The sequence below is a fragment of the Ursus arctos genome, unplaced genomic scaffold (assembly GCF_023065955.2).
Source record: "Ursus arctos isolate Adak ecotype North America unplaced genomic scaffold, UrsArc2.0 scaffold_31, whole genome shotgun sequence".
NCBI classification, from domain to species: Eukaryota; Metazoa; Chordata; class Mammalia; order Carnivora; family Ursidae; genus Ursus; species Ursus arctos.
The window spans coordinates 15,249,415-15,277,188 of NW_026622997.1; the positions used below are offsets into that span (position 1 = coordinate 15,249,415).

Below are 27,774 nucleotides of genomic sequence, written 5' to 3' on the forward strand. Positions count from 1 at the left end.
CCATCATGATCCAAATCCAGCTTCGCAAGGGTTAACCTTGTTTCCAAGTCAAAGATTTCTTTTTTTTTTTTTTTAAAGATTTTATTTATTTATGTGACAGAGAGACAGCCAGCGAGAGAGGGAACACAGCAGGGGAGTGGGAGAGGAAGAAGCAGGCTCACAGCGGAGGAGCCTGATGTGGGGCTCGATCCCAGAAGGCCGGGATCACGCCCTGAGCCGAAGGCAGACGCTTAACGACTGAGCCACCCAGGCGCCCCCAAGTCAAAGATTTCTGTTTGCGGTGCTGACTTCCATTCAGTCACTTGGGTTAACAATCTGGAAATTAGCAGGGCTCTTTCTCTGTCCTTGGCAGCACAGACAGCTCCTGGATCCTGTCTCCCCAGGGTTGGGCCCCTTCTCCCCTTCCTTTGCTACACCCTACGTCCAGTTCTTGTGGCTTTTTGCCCCGATGAGTGGAATGTGAAATATAATACATTGAGAACATAAGAAAATATGAGAAGGTACATATTTTTATTTTAATAAGAGAGTAAGTGGAGTGTCTGGGTGGTGCAGTTGGTTGGGCACCCAACTCTTGGTTTTGGCTCAGGTCATGAACTCATGGTGGTGAGATGGAGCCCCACATTGAGCCCCATATCGGGCTCCACACTGAGTGTGGAGTCTGTTTGAATTTCTCTCTCCTTCTCCCTCTGCCCCTCCTTGCTTCACTCTCTCTCTCTCTCTCTTTCTCTCTCTCTCAAATAAAAAATATTTTTTTTAAAAAAGAGGTAAGCTTTCCTAATATTTACTATAAGGATCGACACTGAGGGCCTCACTTGTCCTTATGCCATATGGTCACACGTCAAATAGAGTAACAGCCAGTATCCTGAGGGCATAGTAGGGGTTCCACTCTCAATGTATCACTATGCACAACTGTTTCCTTGCTAGGAGTGGTTTTATATGGGCTTAATTTTGTAAAAGCAAGACTTTAAAATAATATGTCATCACCAGAATGGCCAGCAAATCTTTTGTACACGTAGGAGTTTTCTGTTTTTCTTCTTCGTGAAGTTTTTTTTTTTTTTTTTTTTTTTTTTCTCTCTTAAGTGATGGTATCTAGCTTGGGTTCCTGGGAAGGAAATCCTGAGACACAGCCAGTAGGATGATTATGAAGGCCGTGCCTTGGTTTCAACCAGAGTAGAAGGCAGAAAAAGAAGGAAGCAGGAGCCCTCAGAGGGAGAAGTCGAGCTACACTGCAGGCCAGTGATTCTGGGGCTGACCTCATGGGAGCTCTGGAGCTAGAATGGCCCTTCCAAGTTGTCTTGAGTTATGCTCAGATGGCCAGACCTTTGTGTTCCTGTGTGGATCACCCTGGATGTGGCCACCCCAGGAAGGGTGTGGGAGAGGCAATCCCTGAAGTGCCATCAGCACCCCTACAGCTGGAACCACTGTGTGACACTGAGAGGTAGGTGAATATGGGGGGTAGGTCGGTGTCCATCTCAGTTTGCTGGTCTTTTCTGCAATGAAATGATAGAGTGGCTCTCTATAGCATAGTACGTAGCTGACAGTTTGGAAAAATAACCACATTTCCTCTGTAACCTCAAGATAAAGAGGATGTCTTAATAAAGGAGAAAGTAGTTACTTGTAAAAGAAATGCACGCTATGGAGAGGCTGTTTTGAAAACATGTCCACTGTTATATGACTTAATTGTCAAAAACTACACAGTTGTGTCACACACAAACATGAAACCAGAATTTTTTCACTTGCCCAAAATTTTCCAAAGAGTCCTCATGAATTTTTAACTTACTTGTAAAAATGATAAAAATGCAACATCTTCCAATGAATGTTCAAGAACAACGAACACAGGAAAGATGGAAATTTGCAAACTGAATATTTACAAAAATCTTTGTATACTAAGTGGATGGGATTGACAAATGTGTATCAAAATTCAGAAAGTCAGGCAGAGATGCTCTGCTTTCACTTGGAAATCTGGGTCTTTTTGAGGCATCTTTTACAATTTTGACAAACATTAAAATTAATTATAAGATGAACTTAGATCTGCTGTATCTATTGATACATTGAGCTGCTGTATCTCAAAGCATTAACCATTTTCAAAAGATTTTTTATTGCACTGAAGACTATTTGGTGATTGTTAATGGGTTGAATTGTGTCCCACAAAGAGGTAATTTGAAATCGTCACCTCCAGTACCTCACAACGATTTTATTTGGAAATAGGGTTGTTGAAGATAAACTTCAGTTAAATTAATGACAAGTCCTTACAAGACAAGGCAGAGGCACAGAGGGAAAACAGCCCTGTAAAGAGCTGGCGGAGATTAGATTTATGCTGCCTCAAGCTAATGCATGCCCGCGGCTGGAAGAGGCAAGGAAGGATTTTCCTCTAGAGGCTTCTGAAGGGGGCATAGTCCAGCCAACACCTTGATTTGGCACTTCTGACCTCCAGAACTGTGAGAGAATATAGTTCTGTCATTTTAAGCTACCCAGTTTGTGGTACAGTGTTACGGCGGTCCTAGAAAATTAAACAGTGATATTAAAATGTCTTCTTACCAGTAGACATAAAATTTTTAAAACTTAAATATTTTGTTTCACCTCTTTCATCTTTGGAAGCAAATACACATGTATTAAAGGGGTGCTAATTTTTGTTTTTTAAACTAAGAATGGCAAGCAATAAAAGGGGGAAAAAACTTGAGTATGTGCTTAAAGTTGTGTCTGAAAAGTTATTTGTAAAAATAATTTGAGTGGAAGAATGTTGAGTTTCTTAATTCGTTCCTGCCAGGCCTTGGGGATTTCCTTAATCCCATTTCAGGATTTGAACTTTTCTGGGTCAGCCAGATCAGGCAAAGCTGACCCACGCTGCCTGTTTATTTTTGGTTCCCCCTTACTCCTGTGGTGTGACTCTCTGGTGTCTTAGTCCCATGGGCCTGATGGTCTTTCAGCAGCTCCTAGCCCTGGACTCCAGCTTTGCCCTTGTCCCCAGAGCGGTGGCAAGAGATACTCAGCACTCTCTTCAGGACTTCTGGATGGACCTCTGGGTAAAGGAGCCCCTCAATGGTAGCGCTTGATTCTGGATTTCCATTCTGTCTCTTCTCCAATCTTGGACCAATTATTCTTCATTATCTTATTGGTGTTTTTGACACTTAGAGTTTTTCTCAATTCAGATTTTTAAGTTGTATTCTCTCAGAGGGTTGGCCCTATTTATCTCGTCTACCATTACCAAAAGCACAATCATAAAGAGTTTAGAGACTCCTGGATTAGGCCAATGATTTCTTAACATCTTCAATCCCTTTCACCCCCAATCTCTCCTCCATTGTGCTGTCAGATCAATGTTTGTTTTTTTAAAGATCTATTTATTTATTTGAGAGAGATGGGGTGGGGGGGAGGGGCAGAGGGAGAGAATCTTCAAGCAGACTCCCTACTGAGCTAACTGGAGATCATGACCTGAGCTGAAACCGAGTCAGATGCTTAACTGACTGAACCACCTAAGTGCCCCCAGATCGATTTTTTTTTAAGATTTTATTTATTTATTTGTCAGAGAGAGAGAGAGAGAGATTGCACACAAGCAGGGAGAGCAGCAGGCTCCCCGCTGAGCAGGGAGCCCGATGTGGGACTCCATCCCAGGACCCTGGGATCATGACCTGAGCCAAAGGCAGACACTTAACCTACTGAGCCACCCAGGTGCCCCAGATCAATGTTTTTAAAACATTTCCGTTAAGTTATTTCTCTGTTCAAAAAAAAAAAAAAAAAAAAAGGCCTCAATGACTCTTACTGAGCTGAGGCTCTGTACTGTGTCAATTTAGCTAAGCTGGGATTTCCTTCCTGGTATGGTTCTGGGATTTCCTTCCTGGTATGGTTATGGTGTTGGCCAACAGAGATATTTTGGATGCTATTTGGGAGGTAGAAATGAAGCAGCTGCCAGTTTTTTAAAAATGTTTTAATGACTGGCAGGAGGTGCCAGGCACACTGTCTCTGACCTGCCACTAACCCACCTATTGTTATGGAGAAACATCCGAAAGCAGTTCAGTTCCTGGACCACAGAGCTGAATGGTGTTGTCCCCTCCCCCTCCTCAAATTCAAGTCCACCTGGAATCTCAGAATGTGACTTTATTTGGAAACAGGGTCTTTGCAAATGTAATCAGTTCTATTAAGATGAGGCCCTTCTAGATCAGGCCTTCTGTCCAATGACTAGTGTCCTTATAAGAAAGCCTCCTGAAGACACAGGAGAGACAGACACAGAGGGAAGAGAGCCTGGTTGAAAGGCAAGCAGAGATTGCAGTGACGCAGCTACAAGCTGGGGAAGGCCCAGGATGGCCAGCCACCCCCGGGAGCAAGGGAGGATTCTCCCCTAGAGCCTTCAGAGGGAGTGTGGTCTTGCCAGCACCTTGATTTCAGACTTCCAGCCTCCAGAACTGTGAGAGAATACATTTCTGATGGCAGGCCCTGGACACTAAGACACTCCAGCTCCTGGCAAATCTCCTCTTCTCTCCTCTCCAACTCCTGGACCGAGAGCATGACAGCTCCATAATGAGGGGCGCCAGCTTCTCTTACCATCTGTTGTGGCATCGAGGATGGAGGAGGGAGGGGCAGATGTGAGTTCTAGTTAGTCTTTCTCGGTCACATGTGCTCATTGGTCCTAGTTTGCCCTTTGCCCTCTTTCACATCCAACTTTCCTTTTCAACTGCCAGTATAGGGACTGTAGGATCAACACTAGACACGGAGGCAACTGCCTGCGTAGACGGTCCACTACTAACTCAACTGCCCTTAATTCTTATAGTAATTCCCTTATTCCATACCGCACATGGTGGTTCTGCTTCTCTGGTGAAACTCTAACAGACTGTTTCCCAAATTAAGTAAAAAAAAAATTGAATGAAACCAATTCTGTAATCCAGTTCCTTCCATTATGTTAGAATACATTAGGTTATTAAAATTAACAGCTAATATTTATTTATTGAAGACCTCCTAAGTGCAGGGCACTATGCTAAGTAAGCTTTTCATAGCATCCCATTAAATTCTCAAAACAACCCTCCAGAGAAGGGACTGTTATTATGCCTATTTCATAATGTTTACAAATGTGGTAGTGGTTTAAACTTTTAGAGAGATGAACTAATTCAACCACGTGAGGTTTCATATCCAGACTCTAATTACAGAACAGGAGTTCTCAACAACCATTTTTTATACCTCCACACCAAGTTCGTTAGAACTGAAAGGAATTGTGAATTTTCCATGGAATCTTAAGGATCCAGACATCCCCTGTCTATACTTACAAAATGCATTTTAACGACTTCAAGACTTTGCTCATGTCTTTTCCCATATCTTCCCTGTTTCCTAAGAACTTGCCCAATGTTACCCTCAGTCTTGTGGTCCAATGGAAACAAAATTTTCTTGTAAATCAGACTGACCTGGGTTTGAATGTCAGCTCTACCCATTACCTCCTCCCAATTTTTAGATTCCCTGAGCCTTGATCTCGTCTGTAAAATTCCTGTTACAGGTACAATAATATTCAGTATAGTCACTTATATACATGTCTGGCTTCCTCTGCTAGATACTAGGTCTCCAACTTTGTAAAAACTGTAACCTACAGTAAGAATATATTTTGCACTGTGATTCAATTCACACACACCCCCATATACACAGATAACTAAAGCAAGTTTCATGAGTAGCACTTGCCCTTAGCACTTGTAATACACAGTGATATCTTCTGTTCTATTTTAGTCTATTTTTTAAGGTACTGATCATGACTTATTCAGTTGATTTCATGAAGCTCAGAAGGGTCAGTGTTGAAAAAGGCTGAGCCAGTCTGAGTTCTTTTATGTAAGGGAACATATTTGATCTATTTTTTATCACTACTGGCTAGCGCAGTGCCTGGTACAAAGTCGTACTTGCTAAACACTCACCTTAGGACGGGTTTTCCTTGAGGGCAGGAATCTTATCTTAGTTTCTTTGTATCCACCCGACATTTAGCATAATTCTTCCCACAATACTTAGAGATTAAATGACTAAAATTCAGGCCTATTTCCAGGCTTTAGAGATCAAATATTTGGACCCCTCAATTTCCGACTAGCACTTACTATGTGGTACTACATAAATGCTGAATGCATGGCTCTTTCCCTTAATTATCTTAAAAGCAGTCTGGGATTGCTAAAAGGGAACCATGAATAATGTCGCCCAAATGAAAAACTAAACAAAACAGTAAGACAAACGGAGGCCAAATGTCACCTTTATTAATAATAAAGACTAGGTCAGAGAACATATAATAATGTGAGAGCCAGTCAGGCCTGCTAATTAAACCCTAAATTGAGGGAATGCTGAACTAGGGGGGCCCTCCCTATGCCGAAAGCCTACACAGACAGGAGGCTTAAGGCAGCTCACACCCAAGAGGAATGTGGGAGGAGACAAGCTCAGCAATTTTTCTTTTCCTAAATGCACTAATTAGATAAGTCACTCCTCTCCAGACCAAGGACACAGGGAATAAAAGAGCACAGAGAGACTAGACATATTCTTACCAATTGAGTTTCCTCCCTTACAGAAGGAAAGAGTAGGGGAGGAGTAAGTGTTTTCCTCTGAGAATCAGAATATGTATATATATATGTGTGTGTGTGTGTGTGTGTGTGTGTGTGTGTATGCGTGCGCGTGTGTGAAATATTAAATAATATATATGTATGCATGAAATACTAAATAACAACATAAAACAATCTAAGGAATATCATAAGATAGGTACCTAATTTATTTCTAAATATGGTTTGCACTAGTGCTTCTCAATGCTGACTGTTCATCAAAACCTAGAGGGTATTGGGATAGGCCGGTGATGGGTATCAAGGAGGGCACATATTGCATGGAGCACTGGGTGTTATACGCAAACAATGAATCATGGAACACTACATCAAAAACTAAGGATGTACTGTATGGTGACTAACATAATGTAATAAAAAATTTAAAAAACAAACAAACAGTTACAGGCCCTCTATATCCCCCTGCCCACCTTTCATATGCTTGGCATGAAACCTGAGAATCTGCGTTTAAAGCTTCTCCTGTACAGGTAAGGCTGAGAACCACCGGCTTAGAGAAGCTAGACAGGCAAGTGAATAGGAAACTGGGAGGTTTTACTGAGGAGGAAATTGGACAGAGATTGAAGGATAAGTATGCTCGAGATCAGAAAGGAGGGGGTTCCTTTCATACTCTCATCCTCTCATACAGGGATGAGAACGGTAAGTAGACCTCACAAATAACCATAGCTCAAGAATAACTTCAAGACCTTATCCTTGAAAATCCCTAAAGAATTTATCCTTGGAAACATGATCTGTTCTAATATAGCAAATGATGAGACCTATGGCAGCACGGTTTAGTGGGAAGGCCCTTGGACTTTCGAGAGTTAAAAGACTTTTGTTCTTGGTTGTGGGACTTCACCACAGTCACCACATCCTTCCCTTGGACAGCTAAGGATCGTTTGTAAAGAAAGAAGTTCATAAAGCATTCTAGGGAGATGGTTGTATTGTCTTCCCCATTTCAAGATAGGGCACAGCCATTCACCTAGAAGCTCAGGCTACAAACCTGGGAGTCAGTTTTGATTTCTTTTCCTCATTTGTTTTCACATCTAGTCTATCAGCTAATTCTCTTTCCAGAACATATCCTAAATCTTTCCACTTGTCACTACTCCATTGACTATTACCCTAATCCAATATAACTTTTTTCTTTTCTCTCTCTCTCTCTTTTTTTTTTTTTTCCTGAGATTACCTCAAAGTTTTGGATTCAATAGGTCTGGGGTAGGTCCTGTGAACTTGCATATCCAACAAGTTCCCAGGTGATCCTAATGCTGCTGGTCCAGAGACCACTCAATGAGAACCACTGCTGTAGAGCAGTGGTTAACCATGGGTGCACATTAGAATCATTTGGGAGCTTTTAAAAAGTACTGTGCTTGCGACTGACCTCTAGAGATTCTGAGTCATTTGGTCTGGCCATTCGTAATTTTTAAATCTCCCCAGGTGATTCGAAATGTTGAGAAATACTACCAAGGCCTAGCAGAATGGCTGTTTGCTCCCTCCTTGGGCCTTTTCCTCTAGCCGCTCCTGTTACCTGGTACACTCTTTCTCTAGGTATTTCCATGGCTGGATCCTTCAGGTCTCAGATTAAATGTCACTTACTCAGATAGGCCTTCTCTGATCCTCCCCCCCCAATCTAAAATAACACCTCTACCTTTATCATGCTCTCCTGCTTGTTTTCATTATAGGAATTAGCGGTTGGAGATTTCCCTAATTATACTTATCGTACCTTCCACTATAAGCATCTTGAGCATAAACACGTTTGTCTCATTCACTGCTGTATCCCTAGCATTTATAACAGTGTCCAGCATCTATTACATATTCAATACATGGGAATGGAAAGGAAGATAAAAAGCTTTAAAATAAATTCTTCCAGTTCTTGTGTTATTTTCAACAATTCAATTGGGCTTTAATAAAATGTGTTTTATTTATGCAATAGAATTGATTTTTTTGATCAATATATCATAACTGCACTGGATTCCTTCTCTTCATAGAAACACTGTATTAAATCTTCTGCAAAGTCATTATCCCTTAATGTATTTTCATATGCAGTATTTGTTCATAATACTGCTGCTTAGGGAATACAATTTACAGAGAGGCAGCTGGGTTATGGCCAAGATATATTTGTTAAATCAAGAGATTTCTGCTCAGATTTCGTTGGCTTGTTTTTGAAGACAGAGCACAGAGGAAAGGAATTTGTAGAATAGAAAGGTACTGCAGGGAGCAACAGTCACAGGAGAACGGGAAGGCTATTTATGGTACCTTCTAGAAGTGGGCTACACATTTCTCTTCTGGGGGCACATCTTTAACGAATGAATATAATCTGACAGAATTGAAGAGTTTTGATGGCAGGCAGAGATAGAATACTCGAGATTATTAAAATTGTCTTGTTTCACAATGATTTGTTCAAGCCAGTGCGGCAAAATCTTCAGGTCTGGGTCACGTGTCGCTTGGTTTCAAGGAAGTCCCTGAATTAAATTTACAACTCAGGCGAATTAACGGCTAAACAGATGTACTTAAGCCCCTCGCGGACCATTTCTGAAATACATTACTCATGAAAACACAGACCGACATCTGTTACAGGAGGAAAAGGGAGATTCCGTGCCTCTGGCTGCCTGTTTGACACGGACGTATTTCCTCAAAAGCCCAAGTATCCAACGTGTACCCGCAGCAATAGGGCTAGGTTCACATACAACCAGTCTTCCAGGCAGCTGCCTCCCTTTCTTCCCTCTTCGTGCTTCGTCGATCGTGGAACAAAATGATTTCACGTGTGGGATAATGGTTACAATCACTGGCGCTTTCGCACAGCGCAGCAGAGGTAGCCAATTAACGCGGATTCCGAGAACACCAAACCGTAGTCGGTAGACAGAGGTTGCGGCTCCAGAAAAACCAAAGGCAGAGGGAGGATGAAGCAAAGCGTCCAAGTTGGCGGTGCATTGTGGGAGTTGTAGTCCCCGAGGGGCAGTCTCCAAAAGTCTCCACAAGGCTCTGCACTCCATCTCCCAGTCGGCCCCGCGCCGCGGAGGCGGAGAGAGGTGGGTGTGCTCGGTGCTGAGCTGCTGCCCGGGGAGGGGACTGGGGTCGAAAAGCTGCTGCGGCCGCCGTCGGGAGACGTTAGCTGCTGTCCCTGCGGGCCGAGGAGACGCCCCCCCACCGCTCACCTCCCACCCCCATCCCCCAAGGCGGACGGCGACGAGGGCTGTGTGGCCGCCGCGCGTCCCTGTGCTCGCCCTCTCTCCCGTCCACGGGCGCGCGGCGTCCGCCATGGAAGCACATCCGGCTGTCGCCGGGGTCTCAGGGCGCCGCGTCCCCGGCTCCCCGGAACGATGAGGGGTTAGAGGCGCCCTGCGTCGCGCCTTGCCGCGCGCTCCACGGGCCGGGGAGCGGAGGGTCGGCCGGGAGAGCCGGCCGCGGTGCCCGCCCCCGCGCCGGCCCGCTCCGCTCCGCCCCCTGGGGGCGCTGCCGAGGGGCGCCCGCCGCCCTTGCCGCGCCGGCGCTCCGTCGCCCCCGGCGCCCGCCGCTGAAGCCCAGCACGCGCCCTCCGCTCGCCCGCGCCCGCCGCTCCGCAGCTCGGCGCCGACCGCCGTCCTGTCCCCAAGATGTGGCACAACGTCGGGCTGACCCTGCTGGTGTTCGTGACCACGCTGCTGATCGTGCTGCTGCTGATGGTGTGCGGTGAGTGGGGCATCCGCCGCGGGGCAGTTCCACACGGTATTACACACGCCGGCGCGATTCTGGGTGCTCGCTTGTTTTGTCTGGGTTTTTTTTTTTTTTTTTTTTTGGTTGTTGTTTGTTTTGTTTTGTTTTTAATGGTGTGGATGGACGCGTTTCTTAAAATCATCTGCTGTCCACCATTGCTCTAAGGACTGAGTCAGGGGAGACGTGCTCCTGCCCCAGGACAGGCCCGCCGGCATCCTGGAGTGGGAAGGAGAAGGATCCAGGGCTGGGCATCCTGACTCGGGGTTAAACCAGATACTGCTTCGCCGGCAGCGTCCGCTCTTGATTGCCATTCTTAACCACTGTCTGCCCAGATTTTAACCTTGGCCTGTTTTCGAAGGTGAAGTGATTGGTTACTCCTTTTCTTTTTTCAGAGGTTCTGACCCTAATGATGATGAGAGGTTTTCCTTCTTTCATTTAATTAGGGGAAGGGACAGAGTTGGGTATGAAGCACTCGGGAAATTGTTTACTTCGAGTTCAGGCTTAAACTAAATTCGAGACAGAAATGTTGAGGCTAGGCAGAACTTAAAAAACACCGGCTATATTAAACTTCCAGGGTCAGGTAACCTAACTCTAGGTTTTGTAATAATGGTGCTGTTTTGTTTGCTGTGATGTTTTTTCTTTCTCGGGATGGGAGGATGTAAAACTTTTTTCTCAGGGTAATATTAACTCAATTTTAAGTTTTCTTGATTTCTTTATATACAGTAATTGATAACCACAGATTACATAGCAAAGTGGCAAAGCAATTGTGAAAATTTGGGAAGTATTGAGAACCAGGTGTGAGTGAATTTCACTTTTCAAAATTCCAATATATTGATGGTTCGGGTTGTGGGAATAATTTGTCGGAAATAAAAATAAATACTATAGGGCTTAGTCATTTCATGGTTAATGTACTAAATGCTCAGTATCTGCTGTGTTTGGAGAAGATATGTGTGCACTTATGCAAATACATATGTATGTATTTGTATTTACATTTGTATTTTATTGTATGTATTTGTACTTACATACTTGTATGTAAATTTTTAGTTTTCTTGCCATAGGAAGGAACCAGAGTTAACAGCCTTTCTTTTCTGATGATAAAACAATTGAAAAGCCTCCGTTTCCTGCTTGTCAAGGCAGGATTTGGGGCCAGTTGTAGATATGTAAGATTCTGGAAGTAAGGAAAACCAGATCTGTGTGATTTGTTTGCGTGTGAGGAAGGAGGAAAGCGTATGCTTTCTTCTATAATTTGAAGATGCCAGCTGCTTGGAGGTGGGGATGCATGTGGCAGGTAGACCACACAAAACCTTGCGTAGAGTATTTGCTGAACTTGCCTTTGGGGCATCGAAATTCCCCGTTGCTACTTACATCTTACTTGTTCTCTCAGCTCCCCATAGGTAGTTAACTTTGATTTTACTCATTTTTCTAAAAATGCCTTGCCTTTGGTTTCAGAAAATATTATGGAATGAGAGGTGAGGTGTGGTAAGTAAAAGAACATCTTATTTTGATTGGAATGGTCCAGAACTAATAGCTTTATGAGGAAAGTAATTCAAGCACTGTTTTGTTGGGAGAGCTAATGATGGAGTAGTTTCATGTTTTGACTAGGATGGGCCTGCGGCTTGGGGAGGGGAGGGAAAGATCCAACTAGACTTGAGACTTGAGAATATCAGGCATTGTATTAGTTTGCAAGGGTGCCTTAACAAAATACCACAGACAGTAGACAACGGAAACGTACGTCCCCACAGTTCTGGAGGCTAGAAGTCCGAGATCAAGCTGCCAGCAGGGTTGATTACTTCTGAGGCCTCTCTCCTTGGCTTGAAGATGGCTGTCTTCTCCCTGTGTCCTCATGTGGTCTTTTCTCTACGTGTGCCTGTGTCCTAATCTTTTCTAAAAAGGGTGTCAGTCATATTAGATTAGGGCCTCACCCCTATGAATTCTTTTAACCTTAATTAACTCTTAAAGGCCCTATCCAGATACAGTCAAGTTGGAGATTAGAAACCTGTCATGGCCTGCTTTATTGTAGAACTGACTGGCTCTCTCACTCAGTGAATGCTGACTTTCAAATTTCAGGTTCCTTGGGAGGTTTTCTTTCTCTCGTGTGTATTTGTTGGGTGTACTTTCTTGCCTCTCATCCATGCTAAAATGTTTTCCACTTTTACCATTCACTGAAGTGGCCTTTGTCAAGGTCAGTAACAAACGGCCTCCATATTACCAAGTCCATGTTCACTGAGTTCTAAGTATATTTAACCTCTCATACTCATTCTATACAGGTGAGCAGTCCTTCTATGAAGTATTTCTCTTGGCTTTTGTACACTATATTTTCATAGTGTCCTTCCTACCATTGTACCTAATTGCTTATCTTTTCCTGGCTTCTCATCCCTTAGATGAGAATTATTTATTATTAATTAATTAAAAATTTTTTTGTTTGCTTATTTATTGGAGAGAGAGGGAGAGAGAGGAAAAGTGCGAGGGGAGGGGCAGATGGAGAGGGAGAGAAGCAGACTCCACTGAGCATGGAGCCCAACATGGGGTTCGATCCCACGACCCTGAGATCATGACCTGAGCCAAAACCAAGAGTCAGACACTTAACCGACTAAGCCACCCAGGTGCCCCCCACTAGAATTTCTTATTAAACATTTTTTTGATCACAGCCTTTGATAGGAAATACATTTTAGATTAATCCCAGTACATTCATAAGTATATAAGTTACATATCAGTTTATTTATACATCTATCTAGCTATCAGCTTTCTGTCTCTGAAATAAAAATTTTATGGACTAGTACTTGCACTTACTCCATGAGATACAGTTATTTTCTGTTATATTTCTATAACATATTATAATACAAATATATATTTATATTCCCTTTCCTTCTGTTCTCTCCCCATAGTATCTTATCCAGCCCTAGAGGGTTAAATATTTACTGTAACTAATGACTCAGATGGACAGCTCCAGCTCTTACTTTTCTCCTGCACCCCAGGCTCATGCATCAAACTTTTTTTCATGATAACTCCACTTGGAGATCTAAAAAGCATCTCAAACTTAGTATACCTAAAACAGAACTCTTGATTTCTGTCACCTGTGTTCTTTCTCCCTTGCCCCCTTCCTATCTCAGATGTTACCAGCAGCCAAGGATGTGGGTGTCATCTTTAGTTTTGCACTTCCTTTCATCCCATCCCTTTTCCTTTACAAATACCAGCTCTATCTGGAAGTATGTTCAGTTTTATGTCTTTAAGGAATCTGAAATATGTTCTCTTCTCCACATCTGTGATCACCACCACTGTCTTCATCTTTGGCTTGCACTGATTTAACTAGTGTCTTTTGACCCCCTCTTTTCTTTATGATGAGGGAGCAGAAGGCTAGCTGAAGACAAAGCATAAGCTGACACCCTGCAACCTCCCTGCCCCCCCACCTTTGGGTGGGACATGTGTGACATTCTTCCAAGAAGCTCCCAACTATCTTAATACCTTTTTAGAGGAAAAAACAAGCTTAACTTGACAAGCAAGGCCTCTGGTATCTTATTGTAGGTCCTGTTTAGCATATGAAAGTTCTTTTGAAAACCTCCCTTTTTCCTTACCTCCCCCAACCCCTTGGTATATAATCAGTTGCTCCTCACAACCCCAGTGCAGCTCTGTCTGCCCTCAGGTCCTGTCCCCATGATTTAATAAAACCACCTTTTTGCATCAAAGACATCTTAGTTTCAAGAATGCTTTGTTGGCCACCGCTCCAGACCTCACCCCACCGAACCTCACCTATATGCCAAAGCCACATCATTTATAATCCACTTTTCACATACTAGTCTATCTTGTATTAAGACCATGTTTTCTCAAATGGTTTTTTTTTGTTTTTTTTCTTTTTAAATATTTTATTTATTTATTTATTTGTTTATTTGACAGAGAGAGAGACAGCCAGCGAGAGAGGGAACTCAAGCAGGGGGAGTGGGAGAGGAAGCAGTCTCCTAGCGGAGGAGCCTGATGTGGGACTCGATCCCAGAACACTGGGATCACGCCCTGAGCCGAAGGCAGACGCTTAACGACTGCGCCACCCAGGCGCCCCTCAAATGTTTTTAACAAAAGAAAGAAAGTTTCAAAAGTTAATAGTACTAAAGGCATAAAGTAGTTCCCTTCAGCCCTTTGCTCTACTATTTCCCCTAGTTATTTACTTCCATATTTGTAAATATTTTATTCATAGCTAGTTCTTGATTTTGCAACTTTAGACATTATTAACCATGGTGGAGTCCCCACTTCTTTACCTGCATGCCATTAGTAATGACAACTTTTAGATTCATTTGAGAGTCAAGATTTATATTTTACTTTTTTGGGGGGGGGGGGGCAGAGAGAATCTATTTTTTTTTTTAAAGATTTTATTTATTTATTTGACGGAGAGAGAGACAGCCAGCAAGAGAGGGAACTCAAGCAGGGGGAGTGGGAGAGGAAGAAGCAGGCTCCCAGCAGAGGAGCCTGATGCGGGGCTCTATCCAGAAGGGCGGGATCATGCCCTGAGCCAAAGGCAGATGCTTAACGACTGAGCCACCCAGGCGCCCCAGCAGAGAGAGAATCTTAAGCAGGCTCCATGCACAGCTCGGAGCCCCACCTGAGGCTCTGTCTTACAACCCTGAGAACATGACCTTGGGCGAAATTGAGAATCCCAACGCTTAACCGACACAGTACCACCCAGGCGCCCCAAGATTTATATTTTAACTGTGTAAGTAGTCCCTGCTGGTCAGATAGTATAACATGACTACACTTACTTTTTTATGTGGTTCTTCATTTCTCTTGAAGTTAACAGTTGCCTTTTTAATTTACCTAGTATTACTTTTTTGTATGTGCCCGTTGTTATCCCCTGACCCCACTCCCCCACGCAATCCCAGAGCTCTCCTTCCTTCTTGGCCTGCCCTTCACTTTCTCTGCTGTAGACGCTGTTTGCTGGATCTCATGTCATCATCTTGCTTAGTTTATAATCTTGTTTTGCAGGAGCACATTTCCTGGTAGCTTTCTGAGGGAGAAGGCATGAAAGATAATTTTTTTGAGCTAATGCCTGCCTGAAAATGTCTTTCATTGATGTCAAAATGTCTTTTATTGATGTCAAAGTTTCTAGAAAAATCTACCTTTATACTTGATTGATAATTTGAATAAATTTCAAGTGGTAGATAATTTTCATCCAGAATTTAAAAATGATAACTTCACTAAATGTCTGCTTTCCTAGGCCCGATTTTAAGAAATCAAACGCCTTCTGTTTGTCCTTTATAAGTAACTTAATTTATCTTTCTAGATGCTTTCTGGTAGATTTTTCTATCATTGTTATTCTGAAATGTCATAATGATATGTCTTGATATATTTCTCTTCCTTCCATTTTTCTGGGCCCGGTCAATTAAAAAAGACTAATGTTAGTTGGATTTTGGACCTCATGGGCTGATGTCTTTAGTATTACCTGTTTATCTCCTATTTTCTACCATTTCTCCTCTCCCTTCTGGCATATGTTTTGAGTTTTATCTTCTTTTATGTTTCTATTCAGTTTTTAAATTTCAGAACCTTCTTGTATTCTGATTGTTTTGCCAGCACCTGTTTTGTATTTTGTAATATGTTATCTCTGTACGCATATTCGCTATATAGTAGACCCTTCAACAACATGGGGGTTGGGATGCCAACCCCCACACAGTTGAAAATCTGTGGATAACTTTTGACTTTTTAAAAACCTAACTTCCAGTCTCCTGTTGACTGGAAGCCTTATTGAGAACATAGTCAATTAACGCATATTTTGTATATCTATTATATACTGTATTTTTGCAATAAAGTGGAAAAGAAAATGTTATTAAGAAAGTCATAAGGAAGAGAAAATACATTTATAATACTGTACTATATTTATTGAAAAAAATTCTGTCTATAAACAGACCCACATAGTTCAAACCTGTGTTGCTTAAGGGTCAATTGTAGTTTTTAATAAGAAAAACTGTAGTTTTTCTTCTCCCTGCACAATTGCCTTTGTTTCTTCCATGTATTTTCTTATGGTTTGTTTGCTTTGGACTTTTTGTGATTGAAGATTTTTACAAACGTCCAGTGCTCTGTTCTGTATTCATATTTAAGGGTGAAGAAGTAAAAGATGGTAATAAATTCTCAGTGTCCGTCTGGCAGCGGGTTGGCCTCTTCCCTAGGAGAAACCCCAGTTGTTAGTAATCTGAGATCTCTTCTCTGTGGGTATTCCATCTTTTCAGAGGAGAATCCTCTCATTTTCTGCTTGGGTGTTACAAGCTTGGCTGCCTGCATGACAGTTTTGTAAATAGACTTTCAGCCAATCCTTTTGTCTTCCCTCCTTAATCCTTCCTTCTTCTCACCCCAAGTCCCGATCTTCTCCATAGTTCTAGATTGAATTTTGGCTCCAATTTCTATCCCTTTTTCCTGCTATCCAGATTTTTGTTTCCTTTGCTCTGCTGGATCATTTACCACTCTTTAAAAATGTCACTCCTTGCTTAAAACCTATCCTCCAGCAGCTTCCCATTTCCCTGGAAATACAGTCTAGATCCCTTACTGTGGCTACAAGGATCTGAGTGATAGAACCCCTCCTGCTTCTCCACTCATCTCTCCATTCTCCTCCCCACTACTCTCATGGTTCCGCCAACAGGCCAACCTTGTACTCTTCCCCAGGGCCTTTGCCCTCGTCTTCCTCTGGCTGTTCATGTGACTGGTCCACCTAGGGTAACTCATCCAGTTACTCTCTCGCTCACCAACCCTTGGTTTTCTAAGCACTTAGCCCTTTCTGAAATGAGCTATTTTTGTGTTTTTCCCCCATTAGAGTATAAGCTCCATGGAGACAGGGACCTTGTTTGGCTAGTTCACTGCTCTATCCTTGGATTTTAGAGTAGTGCCTGGCATGTACTAGGCCCTCATATATTTGAAGGAAGAATGAAGAAAGACTCCTCAGTACAAATTATTCAGTTCCCATTACAAATTACAAATAAGTCTTAAGTGTGTACAAACCAAAGTTGTCTCAAGATGGATAACCCTTATATTACTCAAAATATACTCAACAAACTCTCATGTTCACTGCTGTGGCAGTGATCATTGTATCCAAAAATTAACAAAGCGTAATCCATGCTCTTGAGGACCTTATACTCCCAATAGGGAACACACTCATACAAGGTAACTTTAGTAAAACTACTACACTTCTGAGCTCCAGTTTCACATACACGACTCTACTCCTTTTTCTTGTTTCATAGAGCTCAGAATCTTTACCTAAAACAACTCCTTATTAACAGTTTACGCACGAAATCTTGGGCATTATTTTACCTTCTTATTCATTCCCAGTTATTGGGCCATATGTCATATACTCATTCATCCCCCAAATATTTGAGCATCTCTTATAAGCATGGTCCTGAGATACAAAGATAAGGAAACCTGGTTCTGCCACTAAATCACAAATCCTGGAAGAGGATACAAATTAGTCATTACTTCCAACAACAAATTTGTAAGAATCTAAGAAAAGGTCTACTAATGTAGGTATATTGTATTTTACATGAAATTCATCAAGTTGGGTGTGTATATCCATTCCCTGGTAATTACCTTTCTTTTTTTTTATGAATTTCCATCATTTTATTTAAATTCAATTAATTAACACATAATGTATTACTAGTTTCAGAGGTCGAGTTCAGGGATTCATCACTCTTGTATAATACCTAGTGCTCATTACATCATGCGCCCTCCTTAATGTCCATCACCCAGTTACCCCTATCGATTGACCTCTGGGCTCTTTCCATAGTTTTGCTTTTGTGGACATTGCTGCTATAAACATTGGGGTGCAGGTGCCCCTTCAGTGCACTACATTTGTATCTTTGGGGTAAATACCCAGTAGTGCAATTGTCGGGTCGTAGGGTAGCTCTATTTTCAACTTTTTGAGGAGCCTCCATACTGTTTTCTAGAGTGGCTGCACCAGCTTGCATTCCCACCAACAGTTTAAGAGTGTTCCCCTTTCTCTGCACATCTTTGCCAACATCTTTTGTTTCCTGTCTTGTTAATTTTAGCCATTCTGACTGAGGTGAGGTGGTATCTCATTGTGGTTTTGATTTGTATTTCCCTGATGCCAAGTGATGTTGAGCACTTTTTCATGTGTCTCTTGGCCATTTGGCTGTCTTTGGAGAAATGTCTGTTCATGTTTTCTGCCAATTTCTTGATTGGATTATTTGTTTTTGAGTGTTGTTAAGTTCTTCATAGATTTTGGACACTAGCCCGCTATCTGATAAGACATTTGCAAATATCTTCTCCCATTCTGTTGATTGTTTTGGTTTAGTTAACTGTTACCCTTGCTGTGCAAAAGCTTCTTATCTTGACGAAGTCCTAATAGTTCATTTTTGCCTTTGTTTGCCTTGGCTTTGGAGACGTGTCTAGCAAGAAGTTGCTGGCTGAGGTCACATAGGTAGCTGCCTGTGTTCTCCTCTAGGATTTTGATGGATTCCTATCTCACATTTAGGTCTTTCATCCATTTTGAGTCTATTTTTGGGTACGGTGTAAGGAAATGGTCCAGTTTCAGTCTTCTGCATGTCCAATTTTTCCAACACCGTTTGTTGAAGAGACTGTCTTTTCTATTGGATAGTCTTTCCTGCTTTGTCAAAGATTAGTTGACCATAGAGTTGAGGGTCCATTTTTGGGTTCTCTGTTCTATTCCATTGATCTGTGTGTCTGTTTTTGTGCTAGTTACCTTGCTGTCTTGATGGTGACAGCTTTGTAATATAGCTTGAAGTCTGGAATTGTAATGCCACTGGCTTTGATTTTTTTTTTCAATGTTCCTTTGGCTATTTGGGGTCTTTCCTGGTTCCATATAAATTTAAGGATTATTTGTTCCAGCTGTGTGAAAAAAATTGATGGTATTTTGATAGGGATTGCGTTGAATGCGTAGATTGCTCTAAGTAGCATAGACATTTAACAATTTTCTTCCAATCCATGAGCATGAAATGTTTTTCCATTTCTTTGTGTCCTCCTCAATTTCTTTCATGAGTGTTCTGTAGTTTTCTGAGTATAGATCCTTTGCAATTGTAAATGGGATCAACTCCTTAATTTCTCTTTCTTCTGTCTCATTGTTGGTGTATAGAAATGCAGCTGATATCTGTGCATTGGCTTTGCCACTTTGCTGAATTCCTGTATGAGTTCTGGCAATTTTGGGGTGAAGTCTTTTGGGTTTTCCACATAGAGTATCATGTCATCTGCGAACAGTGAGAGTTTGACTTCTTTGCTGATTCTGATACCTTTTCTTTCTTTTTGTGGTCTGATTGCCGAGGCTAGGACTTCTAGTACTATGTTGAACAACAGTGGTGAAAGTGGGCCTCCCTGTCATTCCTGATCTTAGAGGAAAAGCTTTCAGTTTTTCTCCTTTGAGAATGATACTCGCTGTGGACTTTTCGTGTATGGCTTTTATGATATAATTACCTTTCTTTCAAACAGAAACAAACTTGCTTTGCCCTTGGCTCCAGGAGCAGTCATCAAGTACTGAGTTCATGTCAGTGGGATAATACTATATTTGGTCTTTGTCCCTGGTCTCTGGCAAAAAGTTCCCTGAACTTAAATTTTTTTTTTTTTTTAAGATTTATTTATTTATTTATTTATTAGACGGAGAGAGACAGCCAGCGAGAGAGGGAACACAAGCAGGGGGAGTGGGAGAGGAAGAAGTAGGCTCCTAGTGGAGGAGCCTGATGTGGGGCTCAATCCTGGAACGCTGGGATCACGCCCTGAGCCGAAGGCGGACGCTTAACGACTGCGCCACCCAGGTACCCCCCAAACTTAAAATTTACTGAGTGATAGTAGCATCGTCTGTTTCTTATAGCAAGCCTCGTTGGACTATGCCTGAATTTATGCTCGGTAAGTCTCAGCGTGGGGCCCCTAGGTGGTTTGAGGGTAGGGGCTAGTCACTGAAAATACTAAACAGGATTAGAGAATGGGAAGTTTCAGCTCTACCCCCTGACCTCCAGGGAGGGAGAGGGCCTGGAGTTGGGGTTATAACAACTCTTGAAGAATGAGTGTAATAAGCATATCTAAAGCCACATTCTTTTTTTTTTTTTTTTTTTAAGATTTTATTTATTTATTTGACAGAGAGAGACAGCAAGAGAGGGAACACAAACAAGGGGAGTGTGAGAGGGAGAAGCAGGCTTCCCACGGGGCAGGGAGCCTGACGCAGGGCTCCATCCCAGGACCCTGGGATCATGACCTGAGCCAAAGGCAGACGCTTAACAGCTGAGCCACCCAGGCGCCCCTAAAGCCACATTCTTGTTCTTGGAGCCTTCTCCGTCTCAGTAAATGGCAATTTTGTCACTGTTATTCCAGTTGTCATTGAGGCCTCCCTGACCTCTCCGTAGGACACAAGCCTCCCACACACCTGCCCCCTTTACCCTTACAATGCTTTATGTTTGCCTAAGTTCTTCTTAGGGAGCATATATGTTCCAGTGAGGATGATACTTGGAACATAGTAAGTGTTCCATGAATCTTCAAATGGATGAATTTTCAGTCCTTGAAGAATTGGCCAAGGTGAGGTTATAGATGAAGGCAGGAAGCACCCCCAGACTGTGGCATTTTATACGCATCTCCTGTAGAATTTATGCTTTCTATTAGTCAATGGGGAGCTAAGAGTCTTTGGCAGGGACTTAGTTTTGTAGGCTGTCTTAGCTACAATGTGAGGAGTGGGAGGCTAGGAGCAAGGAAACCAGGTAGGTTAGTGTTAAGGGTGGATGAGAGTTTGAAATAAGGGGGCAGCAGTGTAGGGGCTGGGAGTGGTGTTCGTCTGATTGTAGCCTGACCCAACAACAGTGATGCCACTTCTGTCTGCTCTGCCTGCCCCTGTGTCTAAAGAGATTGAAGTCTTTAGGTCGCAGGAGAGTATTAGTGTGGACCTACATGAGAGAGAAGTAGTTGTCTTGGTGTACAGATTTTTCCTTCTCTGGGGGTTGGCTTGGCTGTGCTCCCTAGTTCAACCTGGCTTAACAGACCATGGACAGACTGAAATTTGCAGGCCTTGTCTAGTGCCCGGTCCTGGGTGCCTGCTGTGCCAAACAAGGTCGGGGAGTTAGTGACCAGTTGGACTCTGGTTGATCTAGCTTACAGACTACCAGCACTGCCACTTACTAGTTGTGTGACTTGAGCAGTGCGTGCAATGTCTTAATTTTAGCCAGCAGACAAATGCAGATAATAGAATCTGGGAATACTGACGATGGATATATTTTTGCTTGTCTAGCTCACATTGATGTACAAGTGAAGAAATAGGAATTAACTGATGTGTGGAAGACAAAGTACAAAATTTGATGATTTTAGCAAATGTATGCAGTGGTGTGACCACCACAATCGAGACACAGAACATTTTAATCACTCCAGAAGATTCCCTCATGTCCTTTAAAGTCAGTCCTCAAGCGCCTCGCAACAATTGCACTGCTTTCCATAACCATAATTTTGCCTTTCCTAGAATTTAATGTAAATGGAATCGTGCAGCAAGTCTTTTGTGTCTGACTTCTTTCACTTAGCATAATGCTTTTGACCTCCATCTGTGGTGTTGTATATATCAGTGATTCATTTTTTTATTTGATGGATAATATTCCATTGGCTGGATGTACCACAGTTTGTTAATCCAGTTGCTTATTGATGAATGTTAGGGTTTCCAGTTTTTGGCTATTACAAGTATTACTGCTGTTATTAGCATTCATTTACAAGTCTTGGTGGAGATATATGTTCTCATTTATCTTGGGTAACGTTATAAGAAATTGCCAAACATTTCCATTGCCAACAGCCATGCTGTCAAGTGTCTGTTTAAATTTTTCGCCTGCTTAAGAAATTGCATTGTCTTTTTATTATCGAGTTGTAACAATTCTTAGGTATTTTGGGTGCAATCTTTTATCAGATACATGTTTCGCAAATACTTTCTTTGAGTAATTTTTTGTGTTTGGTTTATGTTAAGGATCAGAGTTCTTTTTTTTTTACATAAGGGTATTTTAGTATCATTTATTGAAAAGGCAGTTGAAAATCAATTGATGATATATATATGGGTTTATTTCTGGACTGTTCTGTTCCATTGACATATGTATCTTTACACCATTTGTATAGGTTATGCAGTGTTACTCTTTTCAAAGTGTTTACTATTTTATATCCTTTGCATTTCCTTATAAGCTTCAGAATCAGCTTGTTAAAATAGATCTATTGAAGTTGGAGAGAATAGACATCTTAATGTTACAATCCATAACTATATGGTATCTCTTTATTTTTTTTAGGACTTTAATTTCTCTCAGCAACACTATACGTATTTCAGTATATAATACAGTTCTTGCACTATTTTTGTCAAGTTTAACTAAAGGTTTCATAGTTTTGATGCTATTGTCGTGGTACTCATTTCATGTTTGCTGCAAATACAATAGAAATACAGATGATTTTTGTATATTGGCAGTGTATTCTACAAAACTGCAAAATTCATTTATTACCTTTTTTTTTTTTTTAATTCCATAGACTTTTCTACCCGGAGGATGATACTCCAAATGAAGATTGTTTTACCTGTTCCATCCAGTGTCTATGTCTTTTAGTTTTTGCCTCATTGTTCCTCCAGTGTAGTGTTGAAAGAAAAGGGTGAGAGCAGATCTTTCTCCTTGTCTTTTGGAGAGAAACACTTAGTCTTTCACTGTTAAGTTTAATATTAGCTGTAGTTTATAGATACTTTTTTTAGTTCGGAAAAGAAAAGTTTCCTTCTATTCCTACTTTGAAATTTTTTAAAAAATGAGCAATGGATATTGAATTTCCTTTCAGATGCTTTTTCTGCATTGAGATGATCATGGTATTTTTCTTTAAGTGTGTTTATATGGTGTATTACATTGTTTTGAATGTTAAAACAACCCCACATTCCTCAGATACACCCTTTTTATATATTGATGGGTTATCCTTTTTGCAGGATTTGATTTATTAAATATTTAAGGTTTTCCCATTTACATTCATGAGGAATATTAGTAGCTTCCTTAAATGCCTTTGTCTGGTTTTGTCATAAGGATCATGCAAGAGCTCATCAAAAGTGAGTTGGGTAGTGTTCCTCTTTTATTTCTTGGAAGAGTTTGCCTAGAATTAGGATATTGGATTTTTACTGCTGCATAACAGACTACCACAAACTTAACAGCTCACAACAGCATACAAATTATTAGCTCACGGTTTCTGCAGGTTAAGAGTCCGGGTGTGGCTTTAGCTGGGTCCTCCGTTCTCCATCTCACAGTTGCGTTCAGGGTGTTAGCCTGCCTCTTAGGACTGCTGGCAGAATTCAGTTCCTGGTGACTGTAGGACTTACAGTCTTACAGGACTTAGAGTGGCTTGCTTCTTTAAGTCAGCAGGAGAATCTTTGTGATACCAAGGAAGGTCCCAGTCTCTCTTTTAAAGATTTACGCTTAATGGAGTTGGATCTGCTTATGATAATTTCCCTTTTCGGTAACTCAGAATCAGCTGATGGAGACCTTAATTGTATCTGCAGAATCCTTTTACCTTTATCATATAACTTATCCCATCACCCTTGCTGTATTCTGTTGGTTGGAAGTAGATCACAGGTTCCGTCCACACTCAAGGGGACAGGTCATACAAGAGTTAGACATGGCTTGACTCACTGAGGTTACTAAGCTGTATCTGCCACAGTTTGTATGCTTTCTTAAGTGTTCAGTAGAATTAATCTGGGCCAGGACTTTTCTTTTGGGGAAGGTTTTAACTACAAATTCAGTTTCTTTGCTAGATATTGGGCTATTCTAGTTATCTGTTTCTTCTTTTGTGAACTTTCATAGTTTGTGCTCTTCAAGCACTCTAATCTGAATTGTATAATTTACAAGAATAAAGTTAATAATATTCTCATTATCCTTTTAATATCTGTAGGCTCTATGGTGATGTCTTCTCTTTCATTTCTTATTTGTGTCTTTTTTTTTTTTTTTTTACATGATCAGTTTGGCTGGAGGTTTATACATTTTGATCATTTTGAAGAATCAACTTTGGTTTCATTGTTTTTTTTCCTCCTTTATTATTCGTCCATATTCTATTTAATAGCTTTATGCTTTTATCTTTATTTTCTTCTCTTATTTTGAGTTTAATTTGTACTTTTCTAGTTTCTCATGGTGGAAGCTTCAACTATTGATTTTAGGCCCTTTTTTTTGAAAAAAATAGTTAATAAATTTCCTTGCGGGTATTGCTTTTCTTTTTTTTAACCAAAATCATTTTTGTTTTAGTCTTCAAAGAACAAACTTCTTTTTCCAAGGTAATGATTAATTTACAAAAATGGCATTTACAATGCATCTTCAAAATATTTCCCTTTAACAGGAACCTTAGCTTTACAGAATCCAAATATTAAAAGGTTAAAAAAAAATTTCTGTTTTGTTATTATAGGACAAAACAGTAAGTCAAGGAAAGCCATTCATTTTTCAGGACCTTCTCCAGGAACCAGCATTGTTACATTATTTCCATTTAGCAAAATTTTATCTAATTTAGTGATCCTTCTTCCTTCTGGTGTGATTTCAAACTTAGTGACATCCTCCAATACCCTATTGACAAAGTCATCATACCCCAAAAGTGTGCCAACAATTTCTTTATCATTTTATATCACAATGTGAATTCTTCATCCTATAAATTTGTCCACAAGCTCTAGAGGCAGAGGCTGTGATGGGTTAGTGGTAGTGTTAGCTGTCATGGCTATGCCAGAAGTCACGGGTATTGCTTTCAATCTAAAAAAAAATTATTCAGGGGGAGGCGTGGATGGGAGGTTGGGCTAAGTAGATGATGGGCATTGAAGAGGGCACTTGTGAACACTAAGTGATGAATTGCTAAATTCTGTTCCTGAAATCAACACTACTACACTATATCTTGACTAACTTGAATTTAAACTAAACTAAAAAAAAAATGATTCAGTTCAAACTATTTTTTAGTTTCACTTGTGATTTCTCTTTGGAATGGATTATTTAGGAGTATGTTGTTTAAACGTGGAATATTTGAAGTTTTTCCCCAAATACCATTTTGTCATCAATTTCTAATTTAATTTTATTATGGTCAGAAAATATATTTTGTATAATAGAATTTAAGAGGGTCTACCCTTAAAGTTAATGAGATGGATTAACGGTGTACTTTGGTGAATGTTCTATATACACTTGAAAAGAATGATTCTTCTCTAGTTATTGAATAGAAGGTACTGTATGTATCAGGTCAACTTGGTTGGTAAGGCTGTTTGTTCAGTGTCTTAAAGCACTTCTCTCCATTTATAACTACATTATGTAGCAGGCATCTTCAGGGCTCTGAAATGGGTTAATTGGTGAAAGTCATTATACCCTTCAATTCATGGGTAGTTTTTTCTGTTGAGGGGCTGAGAGCATGGGGGTTGGTTGATTTGAGTGTCTGCTCTGCCAGGTACTGTTCAAGAATAGGGAATAAAGTGGAAGGCATTGATAAACCAGACATTGCCTTGTCTTCAGAAACTCGTGTCTTGGGGGGAATGAGAGACAGTTATTAATGCAATGAAGGATGGAGGCGGGTATGATGTAGTAGAGCAGTCACGCAAGACAGTGTTCTACTGAAGAGATAGTGTAGTGGAAGGTGTAAGATTGTGTATTAACGATGCTTGACATTCTTAGTAACGGTGGTAGTAGCCTTGTGTCTGTTGAGTTTGCCATGAGAGGAAGGGACTGGAACCTAGGAGACAGTGACAATGGGTAGCGTTTGATATGTGTTTATTATGTGCCATGAATTCTCTTTAGCATGTTATGTGTATTCATTTTTTTTTCTTTTTTTATAAAGATTTTATTTATTTATTCGACAGAGATAGAGACAGCCAGCGAGAGAGGGAACACAAGCAGGGGGAGTGGGAGAGGAAGAAGCAGGCTCATAGCGGAGGAGCCTGATGTGGGGCTCGATCCCATAATGCTGGGATCACGCCCTGAGCCGAAGGCAGACGCTTAACCGCTGTGCCACCCAGGCGCCCCTGTATTCATTTTATTACCAGTGTCACCCTTTGAGAGTGGGTACTGTTATCTCCATTTATTGCAAAAGGAAACTGAGGCACATAGAGGTTAACTGGCTCAAGCTGCAAGTAAGTTGTTGGGTGAGGATTCACGGCTGAGCAGTGTGGCTCCAACATGCGTGTGAGCTGTCAGCCATTATGCTGATAATCCCATTGACAGATAATAAGGATTTGATCTAGGCTAGATAGAATGGCATTGGGAATGTAGAGAAGCAAACAGATGGGAGAGGGCTTACTGGGGTAGAATCTATAGCACTGAGGTAAAGTAGAGGAGGGGCAATGTGCTGAAAAGGAACTATTTCTCACCAGAGAGATGGGGAGAGGATGTAATACCCATTACAGAAATATGAAAATCGGAAGAAGGAGCTGTAGGATGTATATACTTTTTAAAGATGTCTTCGAGCCAACCAAGCAGAGATTCCTTCCTGGGGTTCCAGAAAGGTGGGAGGTATGGAGGAAAAATGTGGTTATAATTTGTCATAGAGGTAATATTTGGATCTATGGGCATGTTGTGGTCACCAAAGAGAGAAGAAAATAGAAAAGAGAGGTTTTAAAAGACAACATAAAAAATGTACTATTTGTTGGATTAAAGAGTTTTGGGTGTGGAGGTATCACGGTTCAACGTCATGTTGATTCAGTAATGGTATCTCCAGGTGCTTATCATCTAGTGTTGCCCAGTGTGTCATTACGAAAGTGGTGTGCAGTAGAGGGAATATTGTGGCAGGACGTGGAAGAGCATGGCTCTGTTTTTACGTAGCCTGTGTGTGTCTGCTGCCTTCGATATATTACCTTAGAAGTGAGCCTTAGCTGCCTTCAGAGGAAAATAAAAATCAGTAAGAGGATTAAAAATGGAAAAGAGCTTTATACAATTTGAGATTGGTCTTGAGCCAATTAGTTAACCACTTAGATGCCCTCATGAAGGTGGGATTATGTAACTCCATTGGAATGATTCCAAAAAGAAAAACATTTGTGATTATACTGTAGCTGGGTTTTTGACCTGAAAAGATCTTGGGTAGTGAAGTCAAATTCTCATTCTCTAATTAGTGTTTTGGGTTTTAGCCATACTTTCACCACGAAAATCTGAGAAATTTGATAAACTTTTAAAAATCGTCCCCCTCTTGCCTCGCTGGCCTTCTTCAATGGTTGAATCACTTTAAGCCTTTATTTTCTTATCTAGAAATTGGGGATAATGATATCTAGTCTCATTAATTCAGAGGGCAATCCGGAGGATTACAGGAGCTGTTGAATAGAAAAGCACTTTGTAAACTGAGAACTCTATAATTACAACTGTCCCTTGGGGTTGCGGTGTGTTGATGGTGTTGGTTCATCTCTCAGGTTCATCTGCTATCACTACCCTTCTGCTGCCAGCGCCTTTATCTTGCAGAGAAAAACAATGTACAGTGTGTTTCATGAAATTTATCCTTTGAACTAATGCTAAGTTACTGGCACACAGGAATGAGTGCTCCTTTGCTTACCCCAGATATACACCCTCTGTTGCCAGCCAGTTTTTCTGACGTACAGTGCTTACCAGTGTGAGACTGGAGCAAAGCACATGCTTCCTTTTAAACTATGAAAAAC

General features: G+C 41.3%; 2 protein-coding genes across 2 annotated transcripts in view; one reads left to right on the top strand and one right to left on the bottom strand.

Moving 5' to 3' along the window:
* Positions 1 to 10,000: 10,000 nt before the first annotated feature.
* SMIM13 (small integral membrane protein 13) overlaps positions 10,001 to 27,774 on the top strand; it is a 28,238-nt gene continuing 10,464 nt past the window's right edge. The window contains exon 1 of the mRNA XM_026511488.4: positions 10,001 to 10,199. Coding sequence (XP_026367273.1) covers positions 10,124 to 10,199 — 76 coding nt within the window. The 5' untranslated portion in view covers positions 10,001 to 10,123. The remainder of the gene's footprint in view (positions 10,200 to 27,774) is intronic.
* LOC123001714 (U6 snRNA-associated Sm-like protein LSm5) lies at positions 24,604 to 24,876 on the bottom strand. Its single transcript, XM_044388628.1, is given in 1 exon segment — positions 24,604 to 24,876. A coding segment is annotated over 1 exon segment (273 nt).